At 43.8% G+C, this 19,973-nt stretch overlaps 1 protein-coding gene across 1 annotated transcript in view; it reads right to left on the reverse strand.

Annotated features, from left to right (window-relative positions):
- RASAL2 (RAS protein activator like 2) overlaps positions 1-19,973 on the reverse strand; it is a 95,746-nt gene that overhangs the window by 12,080 nt on the left and 63,693 nt on the right. Inside the window, exons 5-13 of the mRNA XM_009994642.1 lie at positions 15,090-15,243; positions 13,443-13,541; positions 12,079-12,633; positions 9,360-9,504; positions 5,999-6,143; positions 4,868-5,104; positions 3,980-4,181; positions 1,047-1,225; positions 8-81 (exon numbers count right to left, since the gene is read on the reverse strand). Coding sequence (XP_009992944.1) covers positions 8-81; positions 1,047-1,225; positions 3,980-4,181; positions 4,868-5,104; positions 5,999-6,143; positions 9,360-9,504; positions 12,079-12,633; positions 13,443-13,541; positions 15,090-15,243 — 1,790 coding nt within the window. The remainder of the gene's footprint in view (positions 1-7; positions 82-1,046; positions 1,226-3,979; positions 4,182-4,867; positions 5,105-5,998; positions 6,144-9,359; positions 9,505-12,078; positions 12,634-13,442; positions 13,542-15,089; positions 15,244-19,973) is intronic.

The raw sequence follows: 19,973 nt of genomic DNA on the forward strand, positions 1-19,973 counted from the left end.
TGCTGAACCAACAGTAAGGTCTTGCCCCTAAAATATCCGTCGACACTTTCCTGGGTTGGAGACTTCATCTTATGCAAGTCACTGTGGAGCAGAAAGGAACGTGGTTAATTTTTAGCAGCCAAGACCATGAGAGATCTGTCCCAGAGAAGTCTCTCTACCTCATTTAACCTCCCCTCCAACCAAAAGCTTCAAGGAACCAGATTTCCTTTTATGAGCTCTTTGTGTTCAAGTCAGAACATACTCTTCTTTAATTACCACTTATCTTTGAGAATTACATTTGATTCAAGAAGTGCTTCATCTTTATTTTTTCCACAGGTGAAATGCAAACCATTCCCACCAAATCCTCTCCCCTTAGACACTTCTGTCTCCAGCAGGACCTTCAGAGTGGTTCAGATCCCGTTTAACCCTTTGCTGGCATCACGAGTTGTGGGTGTCTGATCCACCAGGAGTTGTGTGAAGACTCCTGTAGTGTAGGCTCAGAGGGCAGACACTTCAGCATGACAAAACCAGCCCTCATACCTGGCAGCACAGAACCTGCTCAGAGACCACAGCATCCAAGCTCTCCAGCAGTTCTACCATGTCACAGCTTTTTTGCTGCAGATTAATGGCTACTACAGTGTGAGAAATGCTGCACTAGACAGAGAAGGGACTATTTTTGCTTTCTTGCTGATAACAAGTTCCACCTACAGCCCAGTTTTTCCATCAGCAGTAAATAAGCAGCTTGATTGCCAGAAGGAAACACTATGGCTGACTGTGCATCCGGACACACAGATTGGCAATAAATCGCAAGACTGGTTTTTAGCAGCTGAAGTCACCGATTCCCAGAGAGATGCTTAAGTCCTGGATAATTCAAAATCTTCAGGTCTCCATTGCCACCTTGTGCACCCTCTTACTGGGAGTGTGTGACCCCCGTGACAAGAGGTCCAAGCTCCCAGCTCCTGCAGCTGGCCTGGGCAGCCAGTGCAGGTGACGAAGCGCTCAGCTCCTAACAGGATCAACAACCCCCTTTCTCCCACAGCGTCCCTTGAGCTCTGGCTGTTACATACCCATCAGTGGGGTCCTCGAATATCTTCTGAAGCCCTGAGGAGAGACTGCCACTGACATTTGGACTAGAGCTGTGCTCAGTGAAACGCCTCAGCTGCTGCTGGATCGGCGTAGGGTTGGTCATTGATTTGGTGATATCCGCGAGAATGCGAGGAAGAGGCCCCAGCTTTGCCACGGTCGCCTGTAGGAAGGAATTTTCACCCTAATTGGACAACAAGCACCGCGACATCCGCCAGTTTGTTTGTTTTGTTTGGTGTTTGGTGTTTTTTTTTTGGTAACGATGCAGAGAGGCGGAGGGATGGAGGTGGAAGGAAGGAGGGTGGGTGGTTGTGTGCGGGTGTGCCAGGACCGTAATGCAGTGTTATGGAGCAGCATAACCACGGCGACGAGATGGATGAAGGAGACGAAACGGGGTGCAGCAGACATTGAGGGAAGAAAAGGAAATAGAAAAGAAATTAGGATTGACCTCCAAAAAAATGAAAACCATGCTCAATAAAACAAAACACTACTGCCATTCCAATGCAAAACTATCATGCAAAGCAAACTAAGTCCAGGGTGGGTGAGGTCGAAGTGAAAACTACAGTATCTACTCATTAAAGGGCATTTAGAGACTACAGGTTCAGCTAGTGGGGGGAACTTTCCAGGCAAAGGGTGTCATGTGGTAAAGGAAATGCATGCCAACAGACAAGGTGATGCAGCATTCAGGGGGATCATGAGAGAATCACAAGGGTTGACGGAGATGGAGGAAAGAAAGGTTTTCATTTTATAAGCCTTCTGGTTTTGGCATCCTACACTCATGCCATGTTCTACAGCCCGTTGTTACCCAAAACTAAGGCTTTCTTCCCTATTTGAACATGAAAAAGAACTGCTTGAAAACATCAGCCATCTCAGCATTATCACATGAGCCTGGGATTAACTGTGTAGCTTCTTGTTCAAACACATGTTAGCTCAGTGTTGGTCAGGCCTAGGACAAGAGCAGCCGACCTTCCAGCAAGAAAGGCTGCTTGTTCAGGCTCTTGGGTCACTGCTGGTTCTATCATCTACAAGGGCACCTTCAGCCTTTTGGGACTGCAGGAAGAAGGTGAAAGTACCGGAAGCTTATAATAATGTAAAGCTCAGCTACAAAGCTAATGTTCTTTTCAAAAATATCCTTATTTTTACTGTAAATAGGTATTCAGGCAGTTTGGCTCCAGTGTCCTTACAGACACTTTCATATAGCACTCCTTCTGTGTCTTATTAAAATCTCTGAGATTACTTCCCTCATCATTTCCAATCATTACCTACAGTAAAGCAGCATTGCAATGTAACTTGACCCCTTAATTCTCTTTTTAGCAAACCACTATACCAGCTCCCAAGGGCCTGTTAGGATAGATCCATGCATCTAACCAACATAGAGGGTAAAGCAGATCTGCTTTGACAGTTTATTCAGGTCTGGCTCCTCCTTTTCCTCAATGCCAGATTAAGACAACTGCTGCATGCAGACAGCAGCTCACAGTGACTAACAGCAAGTCCAAAGGTCCATTTGCAGTTTTAAAGACTGGGTTTCTCTTGCCCTGATGCCTGACCAGCTTGGAGAGAGGTGGCAGTGTTCCCTGTACTGGTGGGTTTACCCCAATTTGTGGAAATGGAGGGTCTGGTCTTTTGAGTGCTTACTTTGCCTGTTTTCCTAAGGCTGCTGCAGCACCTTTACAGCTGACTTTGCTGCCTGCAACACTTGGAAAGTACACTGTGTGCAAGTGTGAGGGAACGGAAAATGAGACCATAAACTGTTATCAAACTAAGATTAAGATATACTGTCTTTTTGAGTCAAGGACATTTCCATTTACTCTGATGCAACAAGCTGAGTTTTTTGTTTTCCATTTTAAATAATGTACTGGGAGAAAACAGATACTCAACATATAACTCTTTTGGCAAACCTTAATGCCATAAATATATTGAATGCATTGCAATTCACCTCACCTCTCCAGTTTAAAAAAAAAAATAAATATAGAAACGGAATATGGACAAAATGATGCACCTCTAAAAGTTGAAATATGGAACAGTTCCAAGCACTTGCAAAAAAAACCAAACACAAAAAACCCCCAAAACTAAAAAAGCAATTACAACTCATGGCTCAGCTTTTCTGGGTCTTACCAACTACCTTTGCTATCAAGGTTTTAATGATTTTGAACTCTACAAAACCAGAAAGCTAAGGAAGAGCAAACTACTGTCTCTTCTCCTTCTACAGCTAAATGGAAGCAATGCTTGTTGCTGGAGGTATCTGTTGTGATCAGCAGAACAGAATCTGGACAAGGCATATGACCCCAGCACAGTGCACAGGCAGAAAGCATCTTGCTACTTTTGTTACAGGATAAAACCCGGAGTGGAAGCAGGTTTTTACACGGCATCTGCTCTTATACTAGAAACTAATCCAAACACCACAGAAATGAGAACATCTCAGCAGGCTTTGGACCAGGTATTTAATGAGAACAGTTCTCCCTGGCCAAAACGTTACTCCATCATAGCTGGCCCTGGTGTGCAGCAAAGTACATCCATTAGCATCAAAAAGGGCACTGCAACATTTTCATTTTCTGTCCAAACACCCTCCCTTTCTTCCCAACTCACTGATGAGAAAGTAACAAACTGCTCAGGGAATTCCAGGTCTGCTTTCAAGTGCTGCCCTCTCCATCATTTAACATCCATCCTTACTTAAGGCTCTCCAAGTGTTTGCACTAACTACTGAAGCCCAACCACTTCACATGCCTTGCTTTAGGCCCTGATCTGAAATCACAGAAAGAACAATTGTGAAATACCACCACCAAACATTCCTCTCAAACACTGTTGAATAAGTTCTCCCCAAAGCAAGCTTCAGCTGCTCCCTTGATGTTTCCTAGTGTTTACTGTTGCTATGACACAATCGCTGGATTCACCCTCCTGGGCCTCCAGCCTGCTTTACCTTATCAAGTTGGGACACAACCTCCCACAAGAGGGAATGCAAAACTGAGAGCTCTTTGCCCAGGTCGATGTAGCCCTCAAATCCAGGCATGTTTGAGATGGTATCTGGATTAGAGATCTCCATGAGAAAACGCTTCATTCCTCCCCACTCATGTTCCAAAAAGTCATTCATGAAGGCCATATACTCTTCCTTATTCCCAAACCTGCAAGAAAGGGGAGGGGGGAACACAGTCAATAGCCTCCACATAAAATACAGAGTATAAGTGCTCACTGGCAATCACTTAAATGCTTAACTTTAGACCTGGCTTTCTAAAGGTTTGGTATGACAGAAAAAAATAAAAGGACAATTTAAGAGATTCACTGCTTTATAGAACTTAAATAATAGTAACTTACTGGCCATATTATGAGCAAGTGGCCTAACACCAGCTCTGCCCCTCTCCCTCCCACAGACACCCTTCCTCTCCATCACCTCTCTTGTAAGAGACAGGCTATGCCCTTCCTATCATTCAGCTGGCAATGCTGGTAGAAGAAAGGAGGAAAATCCTGATCCTTGGTCAGGCTTTTTTTTCTTTTGAACTAGCATACACACTGACATGCTAATGCATGGCTAGTCCTGGGTTTTCTGCTGTGTCCCCTCTACTGAATTCAAGGCAGCCCAAATCTGCATGAGAAAAGGAGAATTTATCCAGCTGAGTGCTGAGGTGTCTCATGAGGGTTCTTCTCTCACCCGAGTGAGAAGTTTCCTCCTTTTCTAAAGCTGACTTCACCTTGCCAGAGAGCCAGCTGCCTGCAGACACGCCCACCAAGCAGGGCTCTCCTTGCTCTGCAGTGACCTGTGGTGCCTTGCACCCCCAGAGGCACAGATTTCAGTTTTATTGCCACCACCTACTTAGCAAAATTGGCGAGATTCTGGATGACTTTAGCAATAAGTGTGAGGGTGCGAGACGTCCGGTCGTCGGGGTATTCCTGCATGAGGCTGAAGAGGCTGGGGGACATGATGGCGGGACACAGGAAGCGGAGGAAGAGGGAGGCACTGATCAGGCGTTCACTGATGTCCTGCTTGCCCCTGCTCAGGCACTGCTGCTTCCAAGATGCAAACACCTCCTTCAGCTCACGAGGGAACACGCTGGAAAACAAGAAACCAGGAAATAAAACTGCATGGGGGGCGAGACGCAACAAGTTGAATTCGTGACCCGTCACCTGAAATCATTATCTGCGAGAAAACATAACTGGCTCCTCTCTACCCACCCCCTCTTTTCTCTCTCTAGGCTGGGAAATGTCACTGGGCATCTATTCTTAGATCCCCATTTAATCTGGTGATACTTAAGTAGTCTTTAAAGCATTCCTTGTTCATATATGTTAAGTGAAGCCATTTTCAAACACATGGATTTCCAAGCTAAGAACTACTTATCCATTGCTACCCTGGAGCAAACAGGGTGTCAGAAAAACAAAACCAAACTGATCTCCATAACTGAATTTTTTTATTTTGCTTGTTAGGCTCTCTCAATATTTCATAGGTGTTATATCCTGAAGCAGAAAGGCTGTCCTTCTTCTTTCAGTACTTCTCAGAAACAGAGATTAATAGAAATTTCTCTGCCAGCGTTTCCTTTCTGTAATATCCTCTTCAGTTCTACATATCTAAAGGGTCTGAAAATTTTCTATAGACATCAAAACTTTCAGCTTTTATTCCAAGTCCAAGCTAAGCTCTTGTCTTCTCACTTCATTCCCTCCTTATTCAGTCATAGGTTGGTACGTGTTCCCTTGGCAGAGCATGTCAGCAGAAGCTCCTGTCAGGTATGGTGTGTGGGACTGGAACCCCTCCATTTGGGCACAAGTTCCACCTGCAATATGGTGTTACACGTGGGAAGGGGGTCAGGAAAGGAAATGAAGGCCTTCTTGGAAGACAGATGGGTCTGTGCTATTTCCCTGTACAACCACTGTTCTCTCACCTTCAGAGGAGGAACAGGCACCCTCTGAGCAAATGACCTAATGGGGGAGAAGGGGAAGGGAGATGCCTCACCAGTAGGAATTGATAATCTTGCAGAAGGCCAGCTCACAACACATTTTCAGGTTGCTCTGATGATCTGTTAATTCACTGGGAGAACATTTGCTGGGATCCACTTCACAGTTTTCATCTGACTCATACAAAGCCTTGATAAACTCCCCTGGACAAAGGGAAGAGGACGACAAACCAGGGTAGTTACATGAAAAGCCTCCGTGTCACATCTTTAAATCCTGCTTATGTCTTCCCTTAGCAACTGCTACTTCTGCTCCCTGGGTCTGCAATACAGACTCCAGACACCAGATGTTGGGGACACGACTCCTCCCAGCTCTTTCAGCACAGAGCACTTGCCACACCAGATCAGATGGCTGGCGCTCTGATGCTTCAGCCTCCTGTGCCCTCACTGCCCCAAATGCAGGTGCAATAACAGGATGGTTTTGCTTATAAACCCTGCAGACACTTTACTTGTAGCCAAAATAATAGGATTTGACTTGGTTTTCAAATTGTGTTATCAAATATAAAATTATCCAGTCTCAGAAACGAAGCAGTGCTGTTTGTCTTCATAATTTCCCCAAGAAATGCACATGATAGTACTATTTATTTTTATGATTTCTAAATTATCTTTTATTTTTTAAATTTTAAGAAGTGTCATGCTGCTCTTGAATAAGAGTAATATCTAAATGCTAGGTAGAGACTGCTAATTTTCTCAACCTCTTACAACGCTTTTATAGCCTGCACCTTGCAAAATCCTTGGCATTTCTGTTGTCCTTCTCGTAACAGCATCACAACAGAAATTTGACACAAAACCAGATGAAGTTTCCTTTGACATATTGGAATGATCTACTTACTCGTTTTCCTCCTACATATATGCTAGCACACCAAGTGATTTTTAGACTGTTGTTGTTCACTAGAAAAAATTATTCATGCATTTAATGATTCAATGTCTTTTAAGTTCATCTCCTCAGATGATCTTGCTGGCTCTGAGCTAATGCCACAAGGCTTGTTTGTGCAAAAGGGTTTTGTTTTTTTTTGTCTGTTTTCATAAAAACACTTAAAACACGTCCCAACCCCCCTCCCCAAATCTTGTCAGCAGTGCTCTTGCAGGCAAAGCAGACAGCACATTTTCTTAAGGCTGGTTTTTTTTGGTCTGTTGGTTTTTTTTTTGAGTTCAAAAAATTCCTTCTGAAGGCACCTAGATCACTTCTGTGCAAAACTCTCAGCATCACTTCTGGTGAACCAATTCTGTTATAAGTGTTGTTTACTGCATTATCTTTTTTTCCTTACACATGTTTGAAACTTACTCTTTGAGGTTCACAAGACCCTGCCTTAGTCATATATTAAGATGTTTCTAGAGATGTATTAAATAGCTAACACCAAGCATGATGTTGTTAATCCTTTCTAAGAACGTGGCACCACAGCAAAATGACATTTAAAACTTGACAAAGAATTAGATGGTTATATTGTCATAAACAATCTTGCTCTCAGCTAGAGACAAGCTGGATGACCTTAGGGGGATTTTCCATCTCTCATGTTTATGATTTACAGCCTTATCACTCAGCCCCAATGGTCTAAATGATGTATTAGAAGTCATTCATTTTGAACTTTTTTTTATGTAATTACTGCACATTAAGGAGCTTCCAGTCAAATGAAATATGCTGGTCCCACAGCTGATCATTCTGCCTGCTGAAAAGCAGGGTACAAAGCAACATGCTGCTCATTTTTCCATACCAGACAAGAGCCTGGGACTGTGACTTAGGCTCAGTGGTTCCACCCATGAGAATGAGACTACCAGAACAGGCTAATTACACTTAAGAAATGGCCAAAATGCATGTAATCACAGACCTGACCACACTGACCCTCGGAGCACCAATTTAGTCAACTATCTCCTTGATGACTTGCCAGTGTCTGGGATTGCTGAGGACAAGTGAGACTGTTGGGAAAGCAAGTTGCTTTTTTTTTTGTTGTTGTTTTTGGTGAGAGGATGTGGTGTGGGACTTGGCTTTGGTCGGATCTTGTTTCTCTTGTATCAATTTCCAAAGCTTTCTTCATCCAAGAAACAACAGGGGGATGGATGGAATTGTGCAATTGTGGATAACAAAAGATTTTGTGGAGTTAGTTAAAACTAACTGTAGCAAGGCTTTGAGTTTCTTCAGAAGACAGCACACATGATTTTGGTACTCTCTATTACATTATTAGTTGCATGGACAGTAATTCCTGAGGCAGAGGCTTATCACTAGAGCAGAACCTTTTGGTGGAGAGGGGACAATAACAGAGTTATCAGAATCTACCCTGGTATGTAACCACAGACATTAAGAACATGCCAGGGGAACACCACAGGTTGGCCAGGTAGTTTTAATGAGGTAGTGAATAATGAGCACTTTGGATAAACACAGGTAGGAGGCTCCCTAGACAGTCTGCATCTCCATCTCCTGCCCTGTGCTGCTCAGTAGCCCTGCAGCCTCACTCCCTCCAGCCACGTTTGGCTACAAATTTTTGCTGGGGCAAGGTGCCAGTTTAAAAGGTTAAGACAAATGTTTATTAATTAATTGCTCTGTGGCAAAGGTAAGGGCTGAGCTCTGGAACATGCCAGCATTACCAATGGTTGCAGCTAAAGCATGTGGCAATTAATTTTCTTAACACTTGGGAACATCACAGCTAACATTTCTTTGGTGTTAACTACAGCAGTAAATGAAAGAGACTGCAGCAACATGCACTTGTGGCTGAGAACACTGGCTGTCAACCAGACACCCCTGAGTGTATCTAACCCCCTTCGTGGTGTTACTTCAGCCTAAAGTGAGTGCAGGAGCTTCTTTAGCATAAAAAATAAAATAAAAAAAGTGAAATACATGCTTCACATTCATAACCCTTTCTGAAATCTCCACCAAATTGTATTGCACATGATACCAGATTCACTCCTGACATCCCAGCACAAAGTATTTGCCTCAATTTCTGCTGTTAAACTATGAGTCAGAACCCCTTTTTTAAAGCCAGTTAATCTATCAGGTGGAACCATCACCATTGCCCACAAATCAATTGCAGTATTAGCCCTCTTGATCACAACTGGAGATACAAAAGGTTCCCCAGAAAAACAAGAGTGATACAAACTTTCAGAAGGACTCAGCTATATCAAAATCAAGTTGCCGTTCCTTGAGTGCTGCTCCCACAGGCACCAAGGAGCATCTTCCTCTGCCTGGAGGAAGGGCACCACAAGGAAGCTAGCATGTATTTTGCTGTCTGGATACTAGACCCCCAAGCTCAGTGCTGAGGCAGTTCCTACCCATCTCACACTCCCAGGTGCAGGAGGCTGCAGTCCCATTGCAGACTAGTTCAGGGTTAGCCCGTACAATGCCAAGAGGTGACAAGACAGGCACTTTCTTACCTAGTGCATCGTGGAGATACTTCTGCCCTACCAACTTTAGGTATTCCTCAATAGCTTTGGTAGCAAGTGTGTTCTCCCTGAAGATCAAGACATCATGCTCCCCACAACGATCCACCTCAGACATCACCAAATCCGTCAAAAAGTCCTGAAGAAAAAGGTCAAATGGCAAGAGGTTATTTTAACCAGACTCAGTCATGCCAGGCTAACTGCAGAAGCCAAGAGGAATCATTGACCAGCTTGGGACAAGGGCTGTAGATGCTACATAGAATATGGGCCAAGGAAATAGCTAGGGCTTCCCTTGAGTTTATTGTATTTATAAATGTTACAGATCACAAATTTTAAAGGGAGAAGTAAATGCCTCTAGCAGAAAACCTTTACAGTCAAGCTTGTGCTTCAGTTTATGACCTCACCAGTTTGTTTACAAGGGTGCTTGCCTGCTGAAAGGACTTGTGATATTACATTTATCAATTAGCACTGAATATGGCATAAAAAACTTGGATTTAAAAATCTAAGATGCAAGTTAGGCACCAGTTCTTTCAGCTTGGTGAAATGCAAATAACAATAATAGCTTATGTAAATTTAATTCACAAAGCAAAAGTGGTTCAGGATTGCAGAAAAGAGTTAACATACTTGCTGTGTATCTTTGTGGCTTAACTTGAACTGTACTTGAATGCTCAGGCAGGAACCATCACAGGAAGTCTTGATACAGTGATATAGGGTGCAATTCTTGATACAGGGTCAAATTCTACCATAATACTGACTTTCTGAAGTGATAACTTCATATGAGTCAAGGACACTCAGCATTTCACAAGAACTACCCAGGATTTTGCAAGACCCAGTGTCAGCTACAGCACAGTTGTCCAGCAGAGCAAAACTGCATATATATATATATATATATATGTAATGTATTGATGTTCTGATCCAGCTTTACAAGTGTACCAAGTACCCAGAAGTCCTCAACTCATAACTTACATATATATATATATATATATATATGTAACTATTCCAATAATGAAACCCCCCAAAATCCAAAACCAAAAAACCACCCAATTTAGGGTAGAGTGATAATGGTAACTTGCTGATTCTGCTGCAAACAGCAGCATTCTCTGAACAGTCCAAGGACTGCTGCAGTAAGGTTTCATAAGCCCAATAACTACAAAAGCCCTAATGCACTGTTAGCATCTGAGTGCAAAACATGCAGAGCAAATATATGATAAATACAGACCAAAAATACATTTAGGACTCTTGGTTTTCAAACCCATTGTCGCCGTTTCTTTTCAGCAAAATCTGAGAGAATTATTTTCAACTGATGCAGCCAGGGAACATCCAGCTGCATCACCACCAAGAACCTGGAAATGTACCCTCTCTGCAGCTTTAGGCTATGGCACCCTAAGCTGCTCAATGCTTCCAGTAAACAGAGGGTGAAACATTCAGGCAGTAGGAGGGCACAGTTAAAACACTAATTTATCTACCTCTTGCAGCTAGAACTGCTGGAATCCAGAGCCTGCTTTCCAGCAGGATTTCAACACAACCCCACAGAAGATATCCCAGCTACTAGCTTCTCTTGATCAGACAAACTTGGTAGGGAGTGAGTTCCTATCACACACTGTCACACAACATCAGCCTTTCCGAGATGCATGTCAACGGGAGAACAGTAGAGAGTGGCACACCATTATGCAAACATAAAAGGACCTTTTGGGAGCAGTTAAATTAGGGTGCCCCTTGAATGTTCCATAGGGCTACCCTTCCATATCCCTAATCCTGACTTGTGTTTGGTCGTGCCTAACTCGCTCCAGCTGGCATTACTGGAAGAAGCTGGCTACAGCTTTGTACAACTCACACACCCACTTGGCAGGCAGCATCCAGATAAATCAATGTTTGCTAATGCTTTTCAGAACTTCAAGACCTACAAGATACTCTTCCACAACCTGGCTGAAGAAACAGGTTGGCTCCAACTGCTGCCTCACAGAGAACCAACAGCATGCAACCAGAAATCCTAATAACATCCTTGGGGCAGGTGGGATCACCATTAAGGGAGCACAGGTTCTCCAAAAGGCTGTTCAAACACTGACCAAATCAATGCTGGCATTGATTAGCAGACTGAGCACTGAACCAACAATGGCACCCTGCTGCTCACTGCATCAGCTTCTTTGTAGAAGAAATTCTCTCATCTCTCACTTACTCATCTCTTATCATGTATCATGATTTTAGAAACAGAGAAAAGGTTCCTGAGCACTCAAGTGCAGGCCCTAACTTTTCAGAACAACATGAAGTTACATACTCATCCCACTTATACTTTGTACACAGCATCTTTATTTAATCTCAGTATCAACTCTTAATCACTGTTGGTATTGTCCTTATCTACATGCCTTCCTGGCAGACAAAATCATAGAATCATTTAGGCTGGAAAAGACCATGAAGATCACCAAATCCAACCATTAACCTGACTCTAGCAAGTCCACTGCTAGACCACATCCCTAAACACCATGTCTACATGACTTTCAAACACGCCCAGGGATGGTGACTCCACCACTTGCCTGTGCAATTGCCCACATCTTTTCAAAGACTTTTGAGACCCTTTTCTCAGCCTTGCCCTATCAGGCACCTTCTGCTGTTGCTTACGGTCATGCCAGCCCAGGCTTCCTAGTTTCTAGCAGAAAAGGTATCACCTCTCAGCAGCAAGAGGGGAGCTGTGCTGACAGGAACTGCTTGTTCTTACCTTAGCTCTCCCAGTGCTCTGAAGAATGTGCACCAAAGCACAGGCCATCTCCTCCTTGTTCCTCACACTGATCACAGGTTCCAGCACGGAGCAGAGCATGGTGTAATTGCTGGTAACAAACTCTGCAAATTCTTTGTATTGCTCCATGGGCAAGATGGTGATGGTCTGGTAACGGGACTTGATCCGAATGGAAGGTCCCCCTGATTTCCCTTTGTTGGGTGTAGGTGTGCTGACTGGGTACCATTTTTCCACAAACTGGCGCCCGGTTACACTGGCCATGGGAATGTTGACCAGGCCTACGTAATTGTTCTTGTCCTTTTTCTTCTTCTTCTCCACATCCTTGTAGATGTGAACTGTGATGCTGTGAAGAGGGGGCAGGCCGTAGAACTCAAAGTGCTCTCCCCAGAAGATGTTGTCTGCTTTTGTTTTGCTGGTGGTGCGGGCAAAGAGGGTGTCATCAAGGCACAGCTCACAGAAGTATTTCTTCTTGGGGGCCAGGTCCTTTGCCTCGATGATCCAGAGACGCAGCACATTCTCAGCTCGGCGGCAGTTGTCCTGTGCAGAAGAAAAGAGCTCAGCTTTGGTTCAGAATCCCTACAAACTCAACATTTATGTCTTCTAAAGTAGCAGCAAAGGGGCTGCTTTTCGTGTCCAAGGCAGGCACAGAATTCAGAATCAGAGCCTCTGATTTTTAGTATCAGAATTTCTAGAAAATTAAAGATTTTTCTAAAGTAGAGGCAAAGGGCTGCTCTTTTGTGTGTCAAAAGTGGGGACTGGAACATTTTTCTTCTCCAAAAGCTGTCTAAGAAATGGTTTAGAAAACAGAACACTGCACAGGAGCCACTCAAAAGCTGCTAGGCTGGCACAGCACATAGCCTTGTTTACTCTTGTGAATTACTCCAAGAGCACTGCTAGCCTGTTCCTTGAAGCTGGTATGCCAGCTATGAAGGTCGTTTATCAGATATTTACCAGCTGATCAATTGACTACCCTTCTCACTTCAGCTCAAATTCCTTTTATTTATTTATTTATTTCCCCCTTCCCAAGCTGTGCCTCCACAGTAAAAGAAGAAACTATGTTCTAACCCTTCTGAGGTGCATGGTATCAGAAATCCAGTCTGGAACATCCTAAGCAGGCAGTGGGGCAGGGATCAGGAAGCATGCTGACACATATTTGTTCATTAAAGGTTTGACCTACTGCACTCACTAGAACAGTACACAGCAGCTTTTGATACACTGATGAGCAGACTTCTCCCCAGACTAAATTAATTGAGCATGCATCTGTGGGAAGCCCTGGTACACTGGACTAAAATCCAATCATGCCATCTCCATTGCCCCCTAATCTGATTTCCACAGTTTGCTCTTACCTTATTTGGCTGCACTGTTCTGCGTAGGTTTTCCATCCACTTGTCCCTCTCTGCTGCAGAGGAACAACTGAAGCATTTACTGCCACTGGAGCAGGTTACCTGGAACACAAAAATGACAGGCTGAGTTCAGGCAAGCCTCAGAGATACGCAAGAAGCTGCAAAAAAAGCAAGGAAGAAGATACACAATGCTTGAGCAACAAAGTAAATATGAAAAAGACAGGAAAACAATGTGTGAGCCTTGAAGGCAGAGATGGTAAAAGGCCCACAAAATGTAGAGGTAAAAAGAAGTCAGTTCAAATTAATATAATACTAATGAAACATATGAGGAGCACCAGAATCTCCTCTTCAACCAGTTAATTTCTTAAAAAAACCAAACCAAACACATTTGCTAATAAATCTACAACTGTTAAATGCTGGCAGTTTGCCCTATGAAGTTCCAAAAGCAGATGACTTGGTTACTAAGAGTGTAAAGACTGACAGAACTAACAAGGTATTAATATAAGGCAAAATACACTGGAAACAGTCCCTTGAGTAAATGAAAAATATTTCCAAAGGTCCATCTTTACAGCAACAGCCTAAAAGCAAACTGATCGAGTGGTGCTCTGATGCAGCCCTGACACTGGATGCCAAACACACCTCCCCTTTCACACAGGAGGGAACCACCTTAGTTTCCTTCATTATTCCACAGCCTGACGAACTTCATTTGCTCTTCCCATTCGTTTGTGCACACAACTCCAGAGCAGTTGGAAGCCAGTGCCTCAGAACCAAGTCATTGCCACTTTCTTTTTTTTCCCACTCAACTCCCCAAAGCTAAGCAAGCTGGAAAGTGCTTCCAACCAGAAGAATGAGCAAACAGGAATAGTTCCTGGATACATCCCGAGGGAGAAGGTGATACGCTGGTTTTCTGCCAAAGCAGCTTTCCAGGTTGTAAATTGATCTCCGTTTCAGAAGTTCAGACGCATCTGACTAATCCTGCCAAAGACAGACCAACGCCTGCCCCTGCCACGCCAGATCGCGGCGGCCTCTGACACATCCAAGTAGCACATATGAACTTAGTGCTGGTCCTGCAGGGCAAGGGCTGTGCTCACAACCTCCTGCCTGCTTCTGCAGCAAAGCGAGGAGCCACGTGCTGCTGCGCTGAAGCAGCAACAGGCTCTTTGCATCCCACCCCACGGTGCAGTGCCCGCAGCTACCGAAGCTTCTCCTTCAGCAACCCTTCAGCTTCTCCTTCAGCAAACAGGCTGAGCTAATGGAAAGGTGCTCCGACTGGAAATCCCATTTCTCAGTTATGGTATATTTCCTAAATTGAATTTTAGGTAAATTTGGAGAGGATGAGCACACAGCTTATGAAAGATATTACGTTTGAATCATGCGTTCGCATGCAAACTAGTCATGCTGAGAGACGTATAAAATGCAAGAGATTTTTCAATTAGAAGATGTGGTAATTGAAAAAAGATTTCTCTCCGTTGAGCGATTGATGTGCCATTCGCCTCAAGGACTTGAAAATCCAGGCTGGTTAAACAGCCCCCACCCAAACCTCAGTGCAGCAGCAGCTGCTGATCTGTTCTCCAATTACAGAGTCACAGAACAGCTCACTGCAAGGGTTCAGATCGACCCACGGCTCTCTGTTTGGAGAGCATTCTTTACCTCAAAGCAGAAGTCTTGTCCAAGGATACTGCTGTGAAGTGGTTTGACAAAGACTTTTTCTTCTGACCCAAGATCCAGGGCTTCCACAGCACTGCCTGGGCTCAGTAAAGACTCATGGGAACGGGACTCCTTCAGCTTTGGCAATCCACGTGACCTGGAAAAGAAGAACGGGGAAAGAAAACATTACTCTTCTCCTAATTACCAGAAGAGTTGGCAAGGTTCCAGAGAAAGCTGCAACTTCTACAAGTAGTCTGTAAACCTTATGAAAATAACGTGAGGCCAGTAATCCCAGATTCCTAAGGAAATATCCACCTACACAATCCCAGGGAGTCCATTCCCACCGATCTAGAAATTGTAGGTGCTGAGCCACCAGTGAAAGAACAGCAAAGCAAAAAAAATTCAGACCTTGACTGCTGCAATTTAAAGGAAACTCATAGATAGGTTTCGATACATTACTGAAAACATTTACTGTCTGGAATACAAGATAAATGTTGTGTATTAACAGCAAAAAGCAGACTGATTTCCAACAAAGTCTCTAAGCTCATGCAGAATGAAATCTACTCTTCTCATGAGAGTGGATGATCCCCCCACAATACACTTGGTTTTTCTTAACATACAAAGCCTTTACACTTAAAGTCAACATGCAAATGATTTCCAACTTCACAATGTTGGTTCAAGTCAGTTACCTACGTTTAATTTTTGCATTTTCTTCTTCAGCTGCTTCTTCCAGTTTTAACAGTTTCCAATTTTTTGATACCTCCATGCTCTTTCAGCTTCCCCTCACTGCCACATCCTTTTTCAGTCAACTGTCCTGTAAATCCCTGAGCTCACCAGAGCTGGCATCTCCCAAATGTCAGGAACCTTTAATCAAAGCAGTCTTCTCTTTGCACCCACCAGTTCTTGAATACTTCTCAAAGACATATCCATCCTTCTACTATGCTGTAGCTTTTCCCCCACTAACAGCAACATTATAAATTGTGCTCTAACACTTTCTGTATTCTCCTAATTCAACTTAGTGTTCATAGTAGGGTGCTCTGATGTCAAACAGCAGTGTAAAACATGCCCAATTCCCAGGTGACAGCTTCACCTGTGCTACTTGTAACTCTGAGCTGACACCTGGACTGGAAGCTTCTACAATAATATCCATATTATACTTCAGGTATAACCAGCATTTTTACTTCCAAAGGTAAACACTATGTGCACACATGTTTTTTTCTGTAGCTGGAATTCACTTAAAGCCTTCACAGATGACCAACAAGGAGGAAGGGCACCAAGTCCCAGCTTAGCAGAAAAGGAGCTGTTTACCTGGCAGCTCTAGGTTTTGTTAAGATATTAAAGCTCATGCTGGTCCCTATGCCTGTTCAGTGCTCCAAAAAAGTGTCCATAAATATGGCTGCACATCCAGCAAGTGTGACTGAGCACAAAGAAGAGATGTGAAAGTATTAAGTCTACACATTATGCAGAGAACAGCAATGCTCTGGAACAATATTTTCACACCTGCATTTGTCCCCACAGTATATCCTCTTTTATTCAATCCCCAGTGTCAAGGCTCAGTATCAAATGGAAAATGTTTTTAAAATGTATTTATGGAGGAGTGAAAAGCACAACTACCTCTAACAGCTTCCTTAGTTTTGAAAAGTAAGTAGGTTTTTTTATACACTTCTCTTGATTATATATATTTAAAAAAAAGCTCTTGTATTTTGTAAGCTTAGGAGAATGAAATAGCTCCTACCCTTGAAACAACCCCACAGGGAAACAGGGAAAAAAAAGAAGTGAAAAAGGCGTCTTCAGTACTTCTAAGGCTGCTCAACAAAAACTTGGGTATCATGAAGGATACATGCAAACCAAAAAGCAGAGTTCATCTGCCTGCTCTTTTGTACCAAATGAAACGTTGAAGGTGTTCGAGTAGATTCACGCAGGATAAGATTTATTAAACAGTAAGGGGGAACTTTGTTCCCGTTTCATATATTGAATGACCTAAGCACAGGCAGCAAAAGCCTTTCATCAGAGGGGTATTACAAAGACACTGATTTCAAATGCAAAACAGCAGCACTGGAACAAATGCCTTGGCTGCACTGTGCCTGCTTTGTTATAACAGGTTACAGCAGCAGCTGTAGCAGTGCAAACCCAAAACCTCAGCCATGTAGAATTGAACACTTGCTGCAGTTAAGGTAGGGCACGTCTAAAATAAACACACCACAATACACCACTTTAATAGCATCCCTGCAAAATCCTCTCTAATTTCTCCTCTCAAGAAAGCACTGCTGAGGTCACTTGGCTTCCGTCCCTATCCCAAACTCTCGGCAATTCCAGTCCCACCAAAGTACTTTGGTGCACGAAGCAGGGGAGCTGGCGCAGAGCCTGCAGCTGCCTCCCTCCTCAGCTCCTTGGAAGAGAAGAAAAGTGTGGAGTGGTCACAAAGAGGGGGAAGAGGAAGGAAAGGAAAATAAGAAAGGAGAAAGAAAAAGAGATTTTGCAGATGCCAGTGAAGCAGAGGCTGCACTTGGAGCAAGACAAACAAAGAGCACCTACATGAAACAACTGTACAGCCACTTAGCAGTGCATTCCCAAACCATAGCGGTGCCACATGTCACAGCCCTTCCTTTCAAACTTCGTTCTCTGTGCTACATCTCAGACAATAAATCCTGCCAGGAGAGGAAGAAAGGCACACAAATCCAGGAGGAGTTGTTCCTCAAGCCTTAGGTTACAAGTTCCAGATGAGCATCATGCCAGGCAGATAATGCTGGGGCAAGAAGGAAAGGCACAGCCGCAGCGGTGAAGAAATCCCTCTCTCTCCTCTTGCTGTGCTGTGCTCCCACCCGGCCCCGAGGGTGACACCAAGAGGCTCCTGGGCGTGTGTTGCCATGGTGCAGCCTCCTGTAAGGAGATTAGGGGGGGCTGGCAGCAAGTACAGGGAGGCTGCTCCACAGACATGGCAAAAGGTGACCTTTCCAGGAGGAAAGAATTCCCTGCTCTTCCTTTCCTACACTGAGTTTAACAAGACCTGGGCAGGTAAAGGCATCTTCCAAGAAGGCCTCCAAACAGCCTTTGGGCACAGGCTGGGAGCAAAGGCAGGTACACACAGAAGTGTACTCCATGCTTCCACATCTCATCCTGCAAATTAAATCTTTTAGTAGCATCTCTTTTGCTTCACTGCTCTTCTAACTAGTTCGCTTTGAATGTTGTGTTGTTCCAGATCAGCTGGAGCATGGCTGGTTTTGTTGACTCAGGGCTGTGGGGCAGTAGAACATCTATCTGTTTGAGCAATCCCTTGAAGTTACCATACTGAAAACAGCACAATAAACTGATTAAGTGGCTTAGAATTGGCACTTGGTTTTCCATAAACACCACAGCAGTGTCCTAAAGTTGTTGGTTAGATGCAACCACACACATATACAAACACAAGCACATGCATTTTTGAGCACCATGGTATATATTTAATCTATTGACAGATCTGCAAAGCCAATAATTGACTTGTGCCTAAATCAGCAGCATCCCAATCGACATAGGCAATAATTGTACAGAAATAATAGTTTTCTGCTACCTCAAAGCCTCATCTGATGTTCTGAAGCTGTAAGTAACAACGCTGGCTTCCCTTTTGTGTAGATGGCACTAACTTCCCATGTCGAGCACAGGGGCTGGATTAACAGGCTCTTTCCTGTATTAGGTAGAAGTACTGGTAAAATGAGTGTTGCTTTGAGTCTCCGTTAAGAGAGAGGTAATCCCAGAGAAGCAGATTACTGTAAACAGGAAGATCCCACATGCAAAAGGTGGGGGAAGGGTTGTTTGTACAAATCTGTTTCTGTTAAACAGCTCCATTAACAACACAAATCCTGTTTTAAATGACAATTAACGATCAACTTTTTTCCTCCTCCTGCTTTTTCTATCTACTACTGGACACAACATAGAGATTGCAAAGGACAACAGAAGAGTTCAGAGCAAACAGTTACCAACAGCATCAAACAGTTCTTAAATAGGTATTCTCTGTCGTTTCCTTCCAACGGGAAAAGCAGGTGGAGGAGGATGTCAGGGAACATATTCAAACCTCTCATTTCTTTTCACATGCTTTGGAGTACTAGTTTTCAGAGCAGCATAATCTCCTCCTAAAGCCGAGCCCAGACAACATCCCAAACCACTGACCTGGCAGCAGCAGGCGACTGCTTCTGAAAATGATCTCTTCTTGCTGGCCCAACTCCAAGCTGACCCTCTCTTTGCACACCATAATTCAGGAATTTTCCACTACGGCAAGATCTGAGTTGTAAGCCTGGAAATACAAACCTCTGGCTTTCTGTGGCAGCCCATGGCACACAGCAGCCTGTCAGTCCACTTCTGTTATAGCCTACTGTCTATAAGGCACTTAGGACAAAGGGTTAAAACCCTAATTGCTCTGGTTATGAAGCCCTCCTGCTGATTTTGACCTATTTAAAAGCCAACCTACAAAACACAAAAGATTTTCAATTACAGAGCTTACCAGGGAGAGCACTATATTGCTTGGAAAACAAGCCTGTGGACATCAATAATCCAAAAGATGAAAATAAAATAATGTATAGAAACAAACTACCGAGGAACAGAATCCCATAATACATCTCCTTTACCAACAAACCAGTGCAAAAGACACAGAATTCTGAAAAGAGATGTTTTTTTTGTTCAGCCCAAGCACCTGGCTAAAGCCACGTCTCTGCTGGTCTTACATGTACATCTGCACACTCCAAATAATTCCAGCACAACACCCGTGTGTTTAGAGACACTCCCCAAGATCAGAAAGTTGAATTCAATACTTAGCCACTCGCAAAGTCACAGGAGAGAGCTTGGACTGAGAGCTTGGACTGTAAAGCAGTGAACTTTCTGCTCAGCGCTGCGATTCGAAATCCCAGCCCTGCTGAA

Source organism: Chaetura pelagica, unplaced genomic scaffold (assembly GCF_000747805.2).
Source record: "Chaetura pelagica isolate M959 unplaced genomic scaffold, ChaPel_1.0 scaffold363, whole genome shotgun sequence".
NCBI lineage: Eukaryota > Metazoa > Chordata > Aves > Apodiformes > Apodidae > Chaetura > Chaetura pelagica.